The sequence below is a fragment of the Megalobrama amblycephala genome, linkage group LG9 (genome assembly GCF_018812025.1).
Source record: "Megalobrama amblycephala isolate DHTTF-2021 linkage group LG9, ASM1881202v1, whole genome shotgun sequence".
Taxonomy (NCBI): Eukaryota; Metazoa; Chordata; class Actinopteri; order Cypriniformes; family Xenocyprididae; genus Megalobrama; species Megalobrama amblycephala.
In genome coordinates, this window is record NC_063052.1 from 40,829,447 (window position 1) to 40,849,509 (window position 20,063).

At 35.1% G+C, this 20,063-nt stretch overlaps 1 protein-coding gene across 2 annotated transcripts; it reads right to left on the reverse strand.

Annotated features, from left to right (window-relative positions):
• Nucleotides 1–923: 923 nt before the first annotated feature.
• On the reverse strand, nt 924–14,019 carry LOC125275927 (nuclear body protein SP140-like protein). 2 transcript variants are annotated; one of them, XM_048203277.1, is made up of 16 exons: nt 13,878–14,019; nt 13,524–13,697; nt 10,591–10,765; nt 10,269–10,466; nt 10,065–10,184; nt 9,846–9,979; nt 8,110–8,166; nt 7,807–8,023; nt 7,552–7,691; nt 7,391–7,459; nt 4,894–5,021; nt 4,689–4,797; nt 4,499–4,573; nt 4,149–4,292; nt 1,698–1,774; nt 924–1,207 (listed from the first exon to the last, which is right to left on the reverse strand). In XM_048203277.1, exons 2-16 carry the CDS (start codon nt 13,683–13,685, stop codon nt 1,201–1,203), a joined length of 1,812 nt encoding a protein of 603 aa, XP_048059234.1. In that variant the 5' UTR covers nt 13,686–13,697; nt 13,878–14,019; the 3' UTR covers nt 924–1,200. The 2 variants fall into 2 exon arrangements, with proteins under 2 accessions (XP_048059234.1, XP_048059235.1); XM_048203278.1 differs by having other exon boundaries at nt 924–1,774.
• Nucleotides 14,020–20,063: the final 6,044 nt, after the last annotated feature.

Below are 20,063 nucleotides of genomic sequence, written 5' to 3' on the forward strand. Positions count from 1 at the left end.
ACAACTTCTATAATGTACTTAAAGTGCTCTATTTTCATGCACTAATTTTGTACTTAAGAAGCACTAAAGAAGAATTTTTAATATATTAAGATAATCTTAAGAACATCTAAGTGTACTCAACTGTTCTATTTTGAGACAGTATGAAATATGAGCTACTTATAGTACATTTGAACCCATAGTGTACTACAAGTGGTAACTAAATACATTTTTTAAATACAGAGATAGTATATTAAAACCACTGTTTAGTTCATATTTCATACTGTCTCAAAATAGCACAGTTGAGTACACTTAGATGATCTTAAGAAGTACTAAAGAAGAATTTTTAGTATATTAAGTACAAAATTAGTGTGCGAAAGTAGAGTACTTTAAGTACTCTGTAGAATTTTTTTTTTTTTTTTCACAAAAAGTATTAATGCCTCTTTATAATATTAATGTTAAACCACTGTAGTCACATGAACTGTTTTAAATGTCATTAGTAACTTTCTGGACATTGAAAAAGGAAATGATCTTGCTGTCAATGCAGGCCTCACTGAGCCATCAGATTTTATCAAAAATATCTTAATTTGTGTTCTGAAAATGAACAAAGGTCTTACAGGTGTGGAACGATATGGGATATGGGGTTGAGTAATTAATGACAGAAATTTTCATTTTTGGGTGAACTAACCCTTTAACAGCAAACCAAAGATTCTAGAGCGATCGCGCTATAATCCTTGATTTGACTGACAGAACAGCTGATTTGGTGATAAATAAAAAACATAAAAAAAAAATAAAAAAAAACACAGTGCACTGCTCTTTTCTAAATAAATAAATAATTTTAAAAAAAGTCAAAAAAAGGCCAAAAAAGGCATTTTCAAACCTGAAAAATCCCAATTTAAATGTCCCACTTCAGACCTCAGTGTGTTCCAATCAATCACACATTCACGTTCACCACAACACAAGGAGAGCATATCGTGTTTTTGTGTCAGTTATGGCAACAACAGTATAAAAATAACAATTGCTTTGAAAACAGCTGAAGAAAAGCAAAAACAAATGCAACATGAACTTAATATCTAATGTTAAAGTTTGTTTTCACATTTATGCTCATTAGAATCAGGACATCTTGGAAGTGACGTCAAATGACGCGTCTCACTGAGGTCGGGGTTGATCGATGTACGCCGACTTCAGAGGTAGAATGTCCCACTTTGAGTGAAGTTCCAGACGTTATTTCCTAGAAGGAGGAAGGAGAAATCCAAATTCTCATCTGTCTGGAATGCATAAGTCCGTCTGACATGTTTTCTTTTAAATGAGCATTTTTTAATCAGGCCCCGATGTTTAGGTTGAGTAACATTATTAGTCAGTTATTGAAATGCCTTATTTTCAAAAATGTCACTTTAGTCGATTCATTTGGTATTTAACAAATTTGACTGTCTTTTGCAAAAAAAAAAAAAACCTCCAAGTCCACCTCTTTGGACAACAAAATCACTAAAGATGCAACTGGAATCATTGAAAATGAAGAAAGCATAATTCAAAATGCAACAATGAAGAGTCTGATCCACACAGTAGGGGGAGCTGTGATGCAAGTGACTTCCGTTTCTGTAAGAGTTTTACAGCGGCACAAGGAACACTGTTGTGTTTACCACTGTAATGATGGACAAAACATGATGATAACTTGCAGCTCGACATTTCAAATATTATACATATGTGTGGGAAGCTGTTACTGGATAGTGAAGATTTTCTGGAACTCCTTCTCAAACATTTCCTTCAGCCTGGCACCCATTTGCCCAAACCTATTGTCCTTAAGAGTGCAAAAGAGAACAAAACACAAAACAAATGTCAGTCAAAAAAGAAAAAAAGGAAAGAAAAAAGTGTCCTCTCGTCATGTAAATCAAACAAAAATCATCAATAATGTCTAAGTCAATGTTGAAGATATTTGTCCATATTTGACATATTGATTTTTGGCTCTCTGCCACCCTGTTTGATTGTGCATGCTGTGAGTCGTCTAAGCTTCCTGTCAATGCTCCCCTTTCTATACTTCACACTTCCTGTGGTTTTCAGCTTCATGTCTGCGACTTTCAGCACAAAGCTTTACGTGACAATTGACGCAAGTAAGAAACTGGTTATTGCATGTATTGACTGGATGCCACAATCCTCAATATAATATTGAACCGTTCTGTAATACGTGCTTGTGAATTGCATGTTTTCAGTTTTGCATTTAAATAATTTCTGGCTTAATAATTAATAATTGGCTCTGTTTGTGTGTGCCCATGAGTCTACACCCTGATATGAGTAAATATCCAATCACTGTGCACTAAGTTAGGGGGTGTTTAGCCATGCTTGCAATGCTGGTGTCAGATAGCAGTGAAGTAAGGCCGTATGGACGGCCAAATAACTCAAAATGAAATTCAATAAAACACATTCAATTTAATTCAATTCCATTTAAATATCTATTTTTTCATAATCAAATGACTATTTGACAAATCATGTATTTCTAAAACATGATTTTTCATAATAATAGAGGACATTTCACAAATGCTCATCTTCATCATCACTTGTAAAGCATCCCATATGTAGTCATTAATTTCTAGATCCTCTGATGCACTTATTGCCACTAACAGAGCATCACCAAACAAAATATTCCCATCTACTTCATCTGCAAATGAAAGCAGTGCGTTTTTAACTTGATCAAATCCTACAGCCATATTCGTTTCCAATCTTTCAGTTCAGAGTTCACCTCGCCAGACATAAGTAAGCCTAATTCATCCGAGAGGATTAGCCAATTAGTGCCATTTATTATGAAAACAAATAGATATTTAAACAATAATAGAGTCCGAAAGAAGATATTGTGAAATATATTAAACAATGAATGTTGTGTTTCCATGGAATTTTACAAAATAGATACATTTATTTATTGATTTATTTAATTATTTCAGAATAAACTGGTGCATATAATTGTTGTTTTATTGAATTCATTATTTATGTAATTATTTCATTTTGAGTAATTTGGTCCTCCATAAGGCTGCAGTAGCCTATGCACCACCGTCTTTCAAATCTGTGGTGTCGGGGGGTGTGCGATATCATGATTTTTGATCGTGGACAATTAAAATGTCTCCGCTCTCTGCTTTTCAAGAAATTTTGTAGTATCATACAACAGGATTTTATCTTTTGCAGTTCTGGTGCCTTCATCCCAATATAGCCTACTGTAGTACTAGTACAACCTGATATACATTCACATCACACGTTAACTCAGTGAGTTAAGCTTATGGGACACTATAGTTATTCAAAATCACAAAAGTTCATTATTTGCATGCATTTTAAAGCCTTGCTGGTTAAACATTTAATTTTTGTGTTGTTCTCACATGCGCTTTTCTGAGCATGCACTAAAAGCCTATCAAAAGGCGAATGATTCCTGGAGTTATCTTACTTCACTAATACTGGCAAATACACACAAGATCAACATAAACACAGTCGGTTGTGTTTGTAGAGTAAAATCGGATGCATGTCTGTAGATGCGTGAAGGTCTTAAAGTGACAGCATCCCAATAGTGAACATGCTGCTGCTTGTCCTTAAAGCAACAGTTCACCCTAAAATTAATATTCTGTCATTATTTACTAACTCTAATGTTGTTTCAAACCTGCATTCATTTCATTTGAAGATATTTTGATGAATGTTGGTAACCAGACAGTTGACGGTAGCCATTGATTTCCATAGTATTTTTTCAGTCAATGGGGACCAGCAGCTGTTTGGTTACCCACATTCTTCAAAATATATTTATGTTCAGCAGAAGAAATAACTTTATTCAAGAGTATTGCAATAAAATATGTTATTTTTTCTCCTTAACCTCTTGCTGTTCCTGTCGCCTAAGCATAGAATAACAAAAAAAAACTGTGATGGACCAAACCGAGCCATCAGAACCGAACCGAAAACCGTGGTTAAAAAACCCAGGTATGTATTGAACCATGGACTAACTGTATTGTTGCATCCCTAGTAAATGACGCATGTGTTGATGCAAGTAATGTAATCATTGATGCAATCGAGATCGAGATCTGGAGGGCATTGCAGAAGACTGCAGATAATTGAATAAAAAAATATCTAACAACATTGCAAAATACATACATTTGATAAATTTGGTGCTTTATAAATTATGTCCAGTGTGTTTCAGTGAATCTTACCTTATTGAATGTTCTGCAATTGCTGAAAATGAGCTGAAAGTCCGAAACAAACACGCCAACTGTCTGATACTGGTCACTTTCCAACTTTACCTTTATTCTGTCTAGCCACATCGGCTTAGATATGAACTCAGAGTATCTGAACACCTGGAAGTAAAAAAAAAATAATTCTGGTTAATCTTGTTTATTTATTTATTTTTTTAATATTAATTGTACATTTCACCAAACTGAAACCCTTATTATTTTATTTATAATCAAATTATAATGAAATGAAATTAAAGCCATGAGAGGAAAATAAAATAAATTTTGAAGTGACTAAAAGAGCGCAGGTTAAAATAAGGAGATACTCTTACTGTTTGGCGTGGATCCTTGACAAACACCTCCTTGATGTCCTCCTTGTACACATATAACAGGAGATAGTGGCAGTGCTAAACACACACACACACACACAACATTAGGCCCATAAATAATTGTTCTGTTTCTAAGCCCAGTGATCAGCCTATAGATCTTTTATATCAAGCTGCTGGGTCTGTGTGTGTTTACCAGTCTGTATTGTGACACTGGGGCATTGAGAGCTTCTTGTTCAGTCATGCTGCTGGAGTCACGCCATTGCTGACTGGTTCTTAACACGCAAAAGGTACAAATCCATTCCCTACAAGCAAACACACACACGTATACAGAAGGATGAATGTACAACACACACACGTGCTGATTCAATGATTTTATTTGTTGTTTTTCTGTCTCTCACCCAAGTGAGTCTTCATCTACAGCTGGTAGGTGACAGCGTGAATGAAAAGCTCGTGGACACTCGTCACAACACACAAGATCTCCCCCAAAGTCACATATGTAACACATATCGTCATTTTTCTGGTCCATCTAGTCACAAGATATGATATAGCATAATTATCACATAAAATAAGCTTAACCCTCTGGAGTCTGAGGCTGATTTGGGGCTTGGAGAAGTTTTGACATGCCCTGACATTTGTGCTTTTTTCAGTTGTTCATAAACATATAAATGACAAAAGTGTCATTACACTGTATTCAGCACAAACTAGGCTACAATAATATGTGAGGAACATGTATGTACATGTTTGTATTTTTGAAGGAATAATGTTTGTGCGTGGTTATTGCAAAAACAAAAAACTTAAGTCACTGAAATAAGGCCAAAAAAAATAATATTAAATCTGTGTTCACAAGACTTCTGGGTATTGGAGGTTGTAGACTAGAGTATTTGCTTCAGAATTATGTAAAAATTATGCTGCCTACTCCTTCATATAAAACAATATATTGATTTAGTTTTTGTAAGACACTTTTTGTCAAGAAACACAGTATGCGTGGAGGCGTGAATCTGCATGAATAATGGGCCATTTACACATGAGAAGACAAAAGAATCACATAATAATGACCTAAAATGACTTGCATATTAATGAGGCCTTTCAGTCAGGTAGGCTGTGAAAAAAACCCTCTGTAATCATGTCTCAGCTCATCATAAACAGCAATACTGAGAAATATTATTACAATTTAAAATAATGGTATTCTATTATATTCTTTAAAATATAATGTATTTCTGTGATGCAAAGTGTCTGAACAATTATGTTACCTCTATGGCATTTCATATAGGCTTTTAGCTTAAAAGCATGCACATTTGGAGAAATATTGATGGATTCTTATATATTTATGTCAATTTTCTATACTGAGAATACTAATATTAGTAGCGATAATATACTAATACTTCTATACTAATATTTATTGTCATCACTATGAGTGCTGGATACTGTGTTTTCAATTCATACTTGCAGCCGGAGGGCGCTCTGTACACCTTTAGTCCACAAATGATTCTAAAGAAGAAGAGGACATTTCAGGAATGGTGTTTTTAATTCATACTTGCAGCCGGAGGGCGCTCTCTGTACACCTTTAGGCCACAAATTCATATAAAGAAGAAAAGGAACTAGGAACTAACGGCATGTCTTCTAGAGATCGCTAACCATTGCTTTAACATCCAAATAAACACTTTTCAAGACAATAAATACACGATTGAGATGAAGAATGCATGTATTGCCTCTGAATTTGCGTCTGAATAGCGCTGGCTCCGTGGGCGTGGCCGCATTAGCGGATAATGAGCTGAATCACGGACTTCTGACATGGCTCTCTTTTCATACAGATTACATAAACACAGAAGGTTTGTTTTCGATTTGACTTGCGCGATTTAAAACCTGACATTTCAACGTTTCTTTAGACGTAAGTGTCATTTTTTTTGTCATTAGTATTCATAAGTTACAGTTCATTTTCTGAGAACTATCAGATTGGACTTCGTTCAGAGGGAGAGGAGAGATCACGCATCATGTTAGTTTTCTTTATTTTGCGAAAAGCACAACATTGTGTTTTTACTCTGAGTGTACACAAATAAAAGAAGACATTCTATAGTTTCAATTGATATATTACTTATGTCTCTATGACAAGAAATGACGGAGTATTTTAAGTCTGTTTTGCTGCAATGTGAAAAAAATCCTGCAAAACGCCCCGGCGCATTTTCAGTCCTCAGGGAGTTAATGCATTGTGCTAAAGCGCAATTTGCTGATGTCTTATTTTTTATCCCAAAAGTGAAAAGAAAAAAAAAAAATCATTTTAGATACAGAAAACTAAGCTAATGTTAGTTTTTTTATTGTTTGTTTTATCTTTACGACAATTGTTATTGCATTGTTAAATCAGCTGATTAAGTTTAAAGTAACACTGAAGCAGAGACAATTAAGCAATTAATAAGGCTGTGACTTAAGTCACTTGTAGTTCTTGTGTTTTTTCTTATTTCTTCAATGATTCCGCTTGTTAACAGCAGGTGTTCATCACTAATGCACAATCATTACTTCATTAATTGCTTAATTATCTCATTAAATTTAACTCTGCTTCAGTGTTATTTTAACACTATTTAGAGAGGGACCATATGTACTCTATGCTTTTGGAAATACTTGTTGAAGTGTGTCAAGGAGTTTCTTTAATTCCCATTATTCTCAATAGGTTTTAGATTGGCATACTGTAATCCAGAGTTGGTCATGTTCGATGTACGTCAGATTCACATTATCTTTAATTTATGAAAGTGATTTTAATTTCAATCTTTCCTCAATAAATAATGCCTTGTGTGATTAACACACATTTAACATGCTAGTAAGAATTCAAGTTAATGTCATTAATTATTTTCACGAGGATTGATTATTAATTACAGATAAATGTCAGTTGTAGATGTTTCTTACTAGATTTTCTGGGTCATCACTGCACTCCACACATTCACACAGAAAAGAATGGATGTGTAGGATCTCTTCCTAAAAATGACAATAACAAATAAACAAATGCATAAATAAATACTCATGATTTTTCTCTTTTGTATCATTTTACATTCTATTCAGTTTGATACCTTGATCAAAAAGTTGATAGTTTTTCCATGGCACAGTATGTCTTTTTTCCAGTGTCCATCAGTGAGAGTTGGTTCCTGCTTTACAAATTCCTCCGGAGTGAACCAGCTTTCCTCAGTCCGTATACACTTTCCACGACTCCCTGCAACAGAGTAAACATAAAGACTTCCCACTCAAACCTCTGATGCAGATAAAACAAACTGCATACTAAGTTCTGCACAGACTGCTGCAGCGCACGCTTCAGTGCAGAAACATACCTGATGCAAACCTGCTTTTGTGTAAAGTCCCTGTAAGTGAAACACAGGTGACTGGTAAAGAGTGAGCCTGGAAAACTGACAGATTGTCCTCCTCATCATCATCATCATCATGACCATCATCATCCTCCTCCTCATCATCCTCCACCTCATCCTCCACCTCATCCTCCTCCTCCTCCTCCTCCTCATCATCATCATCCTCAAACAGCTTTTTCATACACTGCAGGAAGGAACAAAGTCATAGTGAATTTTTAAGAAAAAACAGGAAAAACAATACCTGACATTGGACAGAGAGAAAGAAAGTACTTTTGGGACACATTTCCTCTTTTTCCTCTCCATCGGTGGAGTCTGAAGATCCTTCTCCTGAAAGAATGAGAAGGGAAGTGATGTCAGATCACACATGTATCTGAGGGGTCTGCTGTATTTAATGAAGATACATATTTATCTCATGTACTTTAAACTTAAATACTAAAATATGTGCTGAACTTGTGTTGCTTTGTATTAGAAGTTGCTACAGTTTTAAAATCTAATATTATTTCAAACAGGAAAAGTGCATTTACCCTCACACTAACAGTGCAGTCACATTAACAAAAAAGGTTTATGGTCCATATAGTGTAGCGATGTCAATGTGAACTTAATGCATAGGGAAATCTTTCAACCCCACATGACATTCCCGATTCCTATTGGATTCTTATTGAAATGGGTGGATTTTCGCCTGCAACAATTCGCTGAACAATGATAATTTGTGACTGCATCCTAAGGTCCTGCATCCTACTACTAATAGTTAAAGTGTGCATGTTATGTTCATAAATAATGTATATTGTGGGATGCATAAACATGGAAATATTAGCTATATTAGATATAATTACTTATATCTTAAATTATATAAATGCTATATATGAAAATTTAATATAATGTGAAATAAAAGTATAAAGAGATGCTGAATTGTATTAAACGACAGGTAGACAAACAGGGTCTCATGATCATTTTGCTATTATTTACTGGCTTAAATACATCACCTGTTTTAATTACCATGGGTGCGTTTCCCATTCGACAGCTTTATCATATTATGAAGTGCATGATAAATTAATAAATATAAATGTAAATGAATGCACTATTGACAATGTTAATGGTTTAAACAATAAAACACATTTTTATTTCTAGCTAATTGTAATTTAATTTTAAATTAAGTATTTAAGTACACTACCAGTCGAAAGTTTGGAAACATTACTATTTTTAATGTTTTTGAACGAAGTCTCTTATGCTAATTAAGGCTGTATTTATTTCATAATAAATACAGAAAAAACAATAATATTGTAAAATATTATTATAATTTAAAATTATGGTTTTCTGTTTTAATGTACTTTAAAATATAATATATTTCTGTGATCAAAGCTGAATTTTCAGCATCATTACTCCAGTCTTCAGTGTCACATGATCCTTCAGAAATTATTCTGATACTCAGTTATTATCAATGTTGAAAACAGTTGTGTTGCTTAATATTTTTTGGACCCTGTGATACTTTTTTCAGGATTCATTGATGAATAAAAGGTTAAAAAGAACAGCATTTATTCAAAATATAAATCTTTTCTAACAATATAAATCTTTACTATAACTTTTTATCAATTTAACACGTCCGTGCTGAATAAAAGTATTAATTTCTTTCAAAAAAAAAAAAAAAGAAAACAAATTACTGACCCCAAACTTTTGAACGGTATATTGTTACAAAAAAATTCTATTTTAAATAAATGCTGATAATGATGCTGAAAATTCAGCTTTGCATCAAAGAAATATATTATATTTTAAAGTACATTAAAATAGAAAACCATCATTTCAAATTATAATAATATTTCACAATATTACTGTTTTTTCTGTATTTATTATGAAATAAATGCAGCCTTAATGAGCATAAGAGACTTTGTGCAAAAACATTAAAAATAGTAATGCAGCGGACAATGTGTTTCCAGCAAAACCTCCCAGGACGAGTATAAAGATCCCGATCTGTAACTAGTTTACTATCTGCAAGTGCCTGCGTTATGTACCTCTATGAGTTTCTTAAGCGTTGTGTTTCCCGAGCGGATGCTGGATTTCCAGTTTTTATACCTTTCCTTCCCTCCAAACTTCTCAAAAGCAGATGGGCTGAACCAGCGTCCCTCGGACAAAATGCACTTCTCCCCTACAGGAGAGAAAGACAGCATGCATTCAGACCCGTAAACAGTATGATAAACACATTCTGTAATAAATTATAGCAAAAACTGAACCTTTTGACTGTTTGTCCCAATAGAAAGTGCCCACTTTATCCCCACAGTTTACAGACACCTGAGATTTATTAACAGGTCTCTTCCCAATCTTCTGCTTGTCTCCCTTCTTCACAGAAGATGCTGAGAAAGGCAGAGGAGGAAACACAGATCATACAAGCATAAGACACCATACACCAGTGAACTTGCAGTAGTTTTGGGACTCACTGAATGAGGGGCTCTTGGCTGGTTTCTTCCGAGTGCGTTTGCAAGCAGAGGAAGGACCCGGCTCATCGCTATCCTCACTGTCACTAATTCCATCATCTTTATTTCTCTTTCTTGTCTCCTTTCCTTTCTCCCCTTTTCCTTCACTATTCTCCATCCATGTCTCGACATCCAGAGAATTACCATAGAATCTGAAGCTGCCTAAGAATAAAAAGATGCTAAATCGAAATATTAATAATAAAGTATCTCAATGATACTAAAACAGCACTGATGTAAACATAAACACATTCTTGATCTATAATAGCATAATAAAGCAACCACTGACCATCCAGCAGGCTGTTTCTGAGCTTGCGGAGCGTCGGGTACAGCTGCAGGATGTGTTCTTCAAACACACAGCGCCAGAACTGATGCATGCACTGAGATTTCTCTTTCTCCAGCCGGTCCAGAACCTCATAGATGCGCTTCTGCTTCTGCTCACGAGAGCGAATCGTTTTCACCCTCTACAGACAAATCAGAGAAAGAAAGACATTAAAGGTGCCATAGAATTGAAAATTGAATTTACCTCGGCATAGTTAAATAATTAGAGTTCTGTACATGGAAATGACATACAGTGAGTCTCAAACTCCATTGTTTCCTCCTTCTTATGTAAATTTGATTTGTGCAAAAGACCTCCGAAGAACAGGCGAATCTCAACATAACACCGACTGTTACGTAACAGTCGGGATCATTAATATGTACGACCCCAATATTTGCATATGCCAGCCCATGTTCCCAACATTATGAAAGGCATTAGACAAGGGCAGCCAGTAACGTCTGGATCTGCACAGCTGAATCATCAGACTAGGTAAGCAAGCAAGAACAACAGCAAAAAATGGCAGATGGAGCAATAATAACTGACATGATCCATGATATCATGATATTTTTAGTGATATTTGTAAATTTTCTTTATAACTGTTTCGTTAGCATGCTGCTAATGTACAGTTGAATGTGGTTAAAGTTACCATTGTTTCTTACTGTATTCACGGTAGGGCAGCACGATTTATCGCAATTTTATCGCACACGATTCTCAAAAGCTGCGATTATTTTATGCGCAGCTTGTCAGAGCTGTACGGCTCTGTGATCAGTAGTAAATGTTTCTTTATCTGCTGCCGAAGTAGAACACGCGTCATTCCAGGAAATCCCATACTATCGCTGTAGCTGAATAAACAGAAGATTGAAACGTTTTGATTGATTAAACATGACTGAAACGTTTTGATAATGAACACACGACTGCCTTATTCTGTGTAAGAAGCCACATCATCTCACAGAAGATGTAAAGATTTGTAAAGATGTAAAGATCCATCTTTGAAAACATCCATTTTGAGGGTTATATTAGCTGTGTGAACTTTGTTTATGCAATGTATTATAGAGTTGCGAGTCTGGGGGCGGGGAGAGCGAGCATTTAAAGGGGAAGCACGCTGAATCGGCGCATATTTAATGATGCCCCAAAATAGGCAGTTAAAAAACTGAATAAAAAAAATCTATGGGGTATTTTGACTTCACAGACTTCACAGACACATTCAGGAGACACCTTAGACTTATATTACATCTTGTGAAAAAGCGTTCTAGGGCACCTTTAAGGAAAATAGAAGTCAGACATCACAGTGCTTACAATAACATTTCTGCACAATAATGAAATTAATTAGGTAAATCTGCTTATTAAAATAAATTACAGTAGATGTACTATTGAGATGGTAAGAGATGATAATACCATGGCACTTTGGTATATATTACAGTTTAAAGGTGCCCTAGATTCAAAATTTGAATTTACCTTGGCATAGTTGAATAACAAGAGTTCAGTACATGGAAATGACATACAGTGAGTCTCAAACTCCATTGCTTTCTCTTTTTTATGTAAATCTCATTTGTTTAAAAGACTTCCGGAAAACACGCGGATCTCAACATAACACCGACTGTTACGTAACAGTCGGGATCATTAATATGTATGCCCCCAATATTTGCATATGCCAGCCCATGTTCCCAACATTATGAAAGGCATTAGACAAGGGCAGCCAGTAACGTCTGGATCTGCACAGCTGAATCATCAGACTAGGTAAGCAAGCAAGAACAACAGCGAAAATGTCAGATGGAGCAATAATAACTGACATGATCCATGATATCATGATATTTTTAGTGATATTTGTAAATTGTCTTTCTAAATGTTTCGTTAGCATGTTGTTAATGTACTGTTAAATGTGGTTAAAGTTACCATCATTTCTTACTGTATTCACGGAGACAAGAGCCGTCGCTATTTTCATTTTTAAACACTTGCAGTCTGTATAATTCATAAACACAACTTCATTCTTTATAAATCTCTCCAAAAGTGTAGCATTAGCCGTTAGCCACGGAGCACAGCCTCAAATTCATTCAGAATCAAATGTAAACAATATAACAGTATACAATACTCACATAATTCAAAGCATGCATACAGCATGCATGACGAACATCTTGTAAAGATCCATTTGAGGGTTATATTAGCTGTGTGAACTTTGTAAATGTGCTGTAATATAATCGAGAGCTCGTGTGGCAGGGAACACGCAAATTAAAGGGGCCGTGCTGAAAAAATCAGTGCATAGTTAATGATGCCCCAAAATAGGCAGTTAAAAAAATTAATAAAAAAAAAATCTATGGGGTATTTTGAGCTGAAACTACACAGACACATTCAGGAGACACCTTAGACTTATATTACATCTTGTGAAAAAGCATTCTTGAGCACCTTTAAAGTTTGGGGTTGGTAAGATTTGTTTTTATTCATGGTTATTAAGTTTGCATTTATTTGAAAAAAATAAAAACAGTAAAGTTGTGAGATATCATTTTATCATTTTACAATAACTGTTTTCTATGTGAATAAAAAGTTTTAATTTATTCCTGTGATCAAAGCTGAATTTTCAGCATCATTACTCCAGTCTTCAGTGTCACATGATCCTTCAGAAATCATTCTAATATGATGATTTGACGACCAATAAACATGTATCATTATCAATGTTGAAGATAGCTATTTTTGTGGAATCCATGATTTTCAAAAACGTTTATCTGATTTTTTTCAGCAACATTATAAATGACTTTACTGTGACTTAATGCTTCTTTCCCCTTTCTTTCTTTCTTTTTGAAACATCTGTAATGTGAAAAGCGCTATATATAAATGAAGATGTCTAGAGTTGACATGAATGAGTATAAAGGAGATAAGTGCATTAGCATAGAGAGAGAGGGTGTTCTCACCTCAAACAGCTCCTCCGTCATCAGGTCGTGGTCGCGCAGCTGAGTGAAGAGCGCGTGCGGTTGATCTATGCACGAAATTTCCGTCTTCTTGCGGTGGAGAAAATACTGCAAATCTTCATTCGTTAGAAAGTCTAACGGGTCCAATTGGCCGCTGGCTCCCATTGATTCACAGATCTACAGTGAGACATAAATGCAGAATAATAAAATACAACAGTTATGCTACAGTTATGTATCAAATACATAATTACGAAGCAATATCTCACACTTCTCCAAATGAATAGATCAGACATGTTGAAGCCTGCAGATTTTTTGCTGCCATTTAATGCAACATTTGAATTTTTGACTCTTGCCTACCTGTCGACGCTCGAGCTCTGCAAGGATTTGTGTATTTCTGTAAGTTTCCTGACACGAGCAGGTGAAAAACAGAAAGAGTTGTTTTCAAATCACCTGTCTGTGTGGGACTGAATGAAACTGGCTTATAAAACCCCAAAGTACCTGCGGAAGTGATGTAGGGAAAGCGAACGTCAGCCTGTGCGACTTTACAAAACCACAAGTTTATTTTTTTATTTTTTTTATGATGATTATAATTGTTTTCATATAATTTCACACGTCACTGATGAGCACGTCAGCCTACATGCGAATGCTAAAATAAAGGTTCACTTCTTGGATTTAAATGTTGCACGTTTTAAGAAAATACTAGCTAGTACAATTTACAGTATATTTTATTTATCATTTCTGCTAAAGTTTATTAAAAAAAACTATTTAAGAAAGTTAATAAAAAAATAAATAAATAAATAAAAAAAAAATTGTACCCTTCAGTCAAATCCTTTCTAAACCCGTTGAACCAGTTCATCATAAGGGTAATTCCTGGGATTTAGCCTAATATTTGGATTAATTATTTATTTATTTTATTTTTTTAAATAATTAATTTTCTAAATACTCCACATCTCCACAGGTATTAAAGATCTTTTATTAAAATAATTTTTCACATTTTATGGGACTGAAGTTAAAAATAAACAAATGGTGTGTCTGTGTATTATTAGTTTAGATGTTAAACTAAAACCATAATTTTTTTACTGTCAAGCAGGAAATGTTTTTATTTTTAATGATCTTCCCTATATTTTCCAAAAATATTAATATGACAAGGTTGAGAATAGTGTGATGTGTTGAAGACTGTAACTGGTTTGAAAGGAGACATTGCCCAATTTCCCAATTTGACATTTTTTTAATTTCTCTTTAAATATATGTAAATTATATTGCATGGGTGGAGTCTCAGTTATTAGGGTTGATATATGGTTAATATAGTTAAATAACACTATCCACAAACAGGAGCCCTTATGTAGGGAGAGGCCCTAAGCAATGCACACATCAGGAGCCGGAGTCCTGCCTGAGTCTTCTGAATGGGTCATCATCGCCTTAATACTGTTACATTATCGACTAAGTGATTACACTTCCATCATTATGTACATGCAAAAATTATGACTTTATCACATTATTAATCCTCTAACTTCTTCCTAACAGTTTAGTTTTTGAGGCGTCCGTGTTTAGGTTTTTTTGTCCACCAGAGGGCGCAATAACCCAGAATAAAAATGAGAACTTGTTAAGAATTTATATATGTTCTCAAAATCAAGATTTACCAGCAGTTTAAGACATTAAATTCATGAGCACATAACACAAGACACTTCTCTTTAAATACAAATGAGGCTTTATTGATTATTCTATATTGATTATAACACATAAAACTAATATCTAACACATAAACACGTGCATATACACATTTACACGAGTTGCAGAAAGAAGGAAAGTGAGGAAAGAGTAAGTTTTAAGAGTGAAATCATCCAAACCATCAATCATCAGTTTAAGCCTTCTATCGTCCCTTATGCAGGGTTATTACATTTTATATCATTGCATCAGCTCGGCTAGAATCTGGAAATAAACTTGCATCTGTTTTTCAATAGTGCATGAATCACAGCATAATTGTCAGATTAGGTTTGAATTATGCATTTTTTGATAATAAGTTTTGATTATAAGCATCATTTTGGCGTAATCTTTTGATGTGTATCTCAGTCTCACTGGTTTTTAAGAGATTTCAGCCCTGCGTTTCAGAAGTGAAAATGGAAGATCATCTGATTTAGATTCTGGAATGTCAAATTGGGATTTATATGGAATTCTGCTTCTTGATGAGTTTGAAAGAGTCATTTGTGTCTGATTCGCTCTCAGTTCCTTCATTTATAACTCAAAATACACAAAAAAATACAATCACAATCACAATCATAATCACAGCGAGAACTAGAGCTAGAGCTGCTGCTATTACAATCCATGTATGATCCATTTCACAGTCAGAACATTTTCCATCTGTAGAATGAAAAAAAAAAATGTTTTTTTAAACAACACTATGAACTGTTGCAATGAGTTGAGGCACTTTAAATGTATTTGTTTGTGGTGAGAAACATTCATCCATTCCAGCATTATCATGTTCTCCTGATATAAATACTGTATGTGACTGAATTTATTTACCCCATTCTACTGAAGCTGGTTCAGACTGCTCTGAATGAGCAGACAATCATAAGATCCTTCATGGTTTCTGTTGATCTCCACACTGATTCTCATCTGAAAGGTTTCATCATCATTTGGTCTGATTCCTGAAGATGTTTGATCCTCAAGATTAATTCTGTTCAATCTAATGTTCATCTGAACATCTCTGGGGTAGAAACCAGTGGCCAGACACGTCAGAACCAGATTACTGTCATCGGCAGGAACTTTCCTTGCAAAAACATGAACATCTGGAGAACCTGGAGGAGAAGTGTGTAAAAAATAGCTATTTTCAACATTGATAATCATAAATGTTTCTTGAGCAGCAAATCATCATATTAGAATGATTTCTGAAGGATCATGTGACACTGAAGACTGGAGTAATGATGAAAATTCAGCTTTGATCACAGGAATTACACTTTACTATATATTCACATAGAAAACAGCTGTTTTAAATTGTAATAATATTTCACAATATTGCTGTTTTACTGTATTTTAATTAAATAAATGCAGCCTTGGTGAGCAGACGAAACTTCTTTTAAAAACATTAAAATCTTTTGACTGGTTGTGTACATCTTGCATGTTCCCATACCATATCTGCGTTAAACATTACCACCTAAGCAAACATCATACCATAAAAATTTAAAATTATAAAATTTATAATTCTCACACATTGTTCGTCATGATCATTTTCACAAATAAGCAAAACCAACAAAGAGAATGAGTTCACAACAGATCTCACGGAGACTTGCGAAATCAAACGTGACCTGAAAATAAAAACAAATCGACATTGTCAGCAGACTCTCCAGCCACGTGTTCTGCTTTATTGAAAAACAAAATAGAAAAAAAGAATATGGGTGATCTTCTATCTCAATAATCCACTTTCGTGGCATGTTTGTGGCCAAGTTTCAGCTAAAGAAGCACACAATATCCGTGACGCTTGATCACTCTCAACCCTCGGCTTTCCGGTTTGATTTAGTAGAAACCATGGACACACCAAAGACGCTTTAATATTTACATGTTTTAATAGACAAGGGAACAACTGTTTTGATATATTTATAGACAGAAAACTAATCATTGCTCAACATGTTTAATCTTATTGTTTAAATCTAATTTTCTTGATGTTTTGTGAGTACCATGCTTTACCATGCCTCAGAGAAAAACACTATTTTGTGAAGTAGCTAACATAGCATAATCAGATGCAGCTTTATTTTTAGTAACAGTAATACAGTATTTTCTCCATCATACGTTTTAAAATGAATTGCATGTCATTCATCAACACAATCATCCAGCATTTAATGTGATATTGTAAAATCGATCTATCTTACTGCAGTGTGTAACAGTGTCTCACAGCAGCCGCCGAGCGAACGCACAGAGTAACGTTATAACATAATTTTCAACACTTTCAAATGTATCTAATATGATAAACAGAGCTGCGTTACCTCACACTCATGACCGGAAAAGCGGAAGCGGCGCCGGCGACTGTGTCATAATAAAAGTCCCGCTGAGGCGTGTGTTGATCAATCGCTCCAGCTCCTCGTTCAGCTCCACAGCACTCGCTCATGCTCTGCTTCATACTACAGTAACGTTAATAATCTCATCCATAAACATGATTTCTTCCCGAGTCCTATCCCTATTCTTTTGCACCGTCCATTGAGGTGAAGACCACATGTCCCAAGATTTCGCGCTCAAATTTGGCGTCATCAAGCTACGCCTTTGTTTTGAATAGACCTTTAGCGGACAGAAAATATTACATAGTGCACCTTTAAGCACTCAAGAAAGGGTTAACCGACCAAAATGGTACTGTCCCACTGAGCAAATTACGTCCAGAAGACGTCTTTTTGAGGTCTTGTCTCAGGTTGAAAAGACGTCCACTGAGGGGCCAGAATGAAAGTTTTTATGACGTCTTTTTTGACGTCTTCTGGACATCCGATATAGACGAACACGCAGAATCACCAAAGGAGAAAAATCATAATTTTTAAGCCACCATCGTGGAGATGAGTGTTTGCTTTAGTTGGGCTCTTGACCCTTGCCTTATTAATATTAGAGTTTGTTTGGGCAGTTAACTGAGTCATAACAGCCAGACAAGCAAAGAGAAATGATCAGGTGTTGGTTATGGTCTCACATAATCATTGTTTGACCTGAATCACTGAACTCATTTAGAGCCCAATCTCTGAGTTAGATTTACATTATTGATTACAGCAGAACTGTGATTCTACAGCACAAGATCAGCTTTATCAATATAATATAAAGGATTTCACATGATAAAAATATCTTTCTCTTAGGCACACACAGACATCAAGAATCAGCCTGTGAATCTCAACGACGGTGACAAGCAACATATTCTGATAAAAAGATCAACTCTGAACATTAGAAAACAAGCTACTAAAAAGTCGCATAAATAGAACTAAATAAAATATGAGAATAAAGGAAATTGCTAAGACAATTAAGCTCATAATTTATTCATGCAGCAATGCATGATGGGAGCCATGGATGAATTTTGATTGGTGGCTCCCAGAATGCACTGCAACATGCTTTTTGATGGTCGCCACTGTTGAGATTCACGGGCTGATTCTTGATGTCTGTGTGTGCCTAAAATGAGTACTTTTTTTTTGTTCATCACACCTTTTCTGAAATCATTTGAATCATATTGTAAAAGCTGACCTTCTGCTGTAGAATCACAGTGCTGCTGTAATCAATAATGTAAATCTAACTCAGAGATTGGGCACTAAATGAGTTCAGTGATTCAGGTCAATTAATGGTTACGTGAAAACATAACCAACACCTGATCATTTCTCTTTACTTGTCTGGCTGTTATGACTCAGTTAACTGCCCAAACAAACTCTAATATTAATAAGGCAAGGGTCAAGAGCCCAACTAAAGCAAACACTCATCTCCACGATGGTGGCTTAAAAATTGTGATTTTTCTCCTTTGGTGATTCTGCGTGTTCGTCTATATCGGATGTTCAGAAGACGTCAAAAAAAGACGTCATAAAAACTTTCATTCTGGCCCCTCAGTGGACGTCTTTTCAACCTGAGACAAGACCTCAAAAAGACGTCTTCTGGGCGTAATTTGCTCAGTGGGGTGAAACATTTCACAAATCAGAATAGTGAAGTCAATGAATCAAGAAAGTGTTAACTGATCAAAACCTCACAGTGAAAGATTTCACAAATCATAATGATGTTAATGACTCAGTAATGACCAAAACTGCACTGTGAAAGATTTCTGAAAAGCTTCTGCCACTTTAAGACCAAATATGCGGATCCAAAATAATAGCCTATTACACATTAAGCCATAATGAATTGTGTTTAAGAGGATGTTTTACATGCATTTTGACATTTTTTTTGCATGCATGTGTCTGATCAGGCACAAATAGATGTGGAAGAGAACAGCATTAAGTGTGCACGTGTGTCTGTGTTCACGCACAGTAAACAGCTGCACATTCAGAATTAAGTTCTCTTTCACATCTTCGTGTGCTCAAATGGTTTAAAATCACTTGAATGTTTAAACTGTCAGGACCTAAAACACGTTCAGATGATAAACTTTCATTGTATGATGGTCAAACTTTGAATCACATGCGTTTTGAATCTACTGCGGATCAAAAGTAAAATAAATGAATGCTTACCTTGATGAGCATCGCTTAGACACGGGTGAAACATGAACCCAACCATTACTATGCATGTAAAGAAAATGTTTGTAGACGAGAGCGTGTGAAACATGTTTGCGTTTATATTTTAGATGCGCACCTAAAGTAGATTCTTCCCATTCTGTCACGCGGATGCCCGCAGGACTGCTTTCTAGTTTCGCTTTTGAATTAATTGTGGCTGATACGTTCAGTCATAAAAGTATTTCAGTTCGTTGCCAAAAGTATTAGCCTATCTATTTTTTCTTTTTCTTTTTTTTTTAGACTCTTAAATTTTAATGTTATACATTTCTGTGTCAGGATAGAGTTTAAAATTTTGTGTTTAAAGGGATAGTTCACCCAAAAATGAAAATTCTGTCATCAT

What these genes read in the sequence shown, in the direction of transcription:
- LOC125275927 (XM_048203277.1), bottom strand. Translation starts at nt 13,685, where the DNA reads ATGGGAGCCAGCGGCCAATTGGACCCGTTAGACTTTCTAACGAATGAA. An exon ending in AGCCAAGAGCCCCTCATTCA is followed by an intron (nt 10,185 to 10,268) that starts GTGAGTCCCAAA and finishes TGCCTTTCTCAG; the next exon opens with CATCTTCTGTGAAGAAGGGA. An exon ending in CGCTTAAGAAACTCATAGAG is followed by an intron (nt 8,167 to 9,845) that starts GTACATAACGCA and finishes TCATTCTTTCAG; the next exon opens with GAGAAGGATCTTCAGACTCC.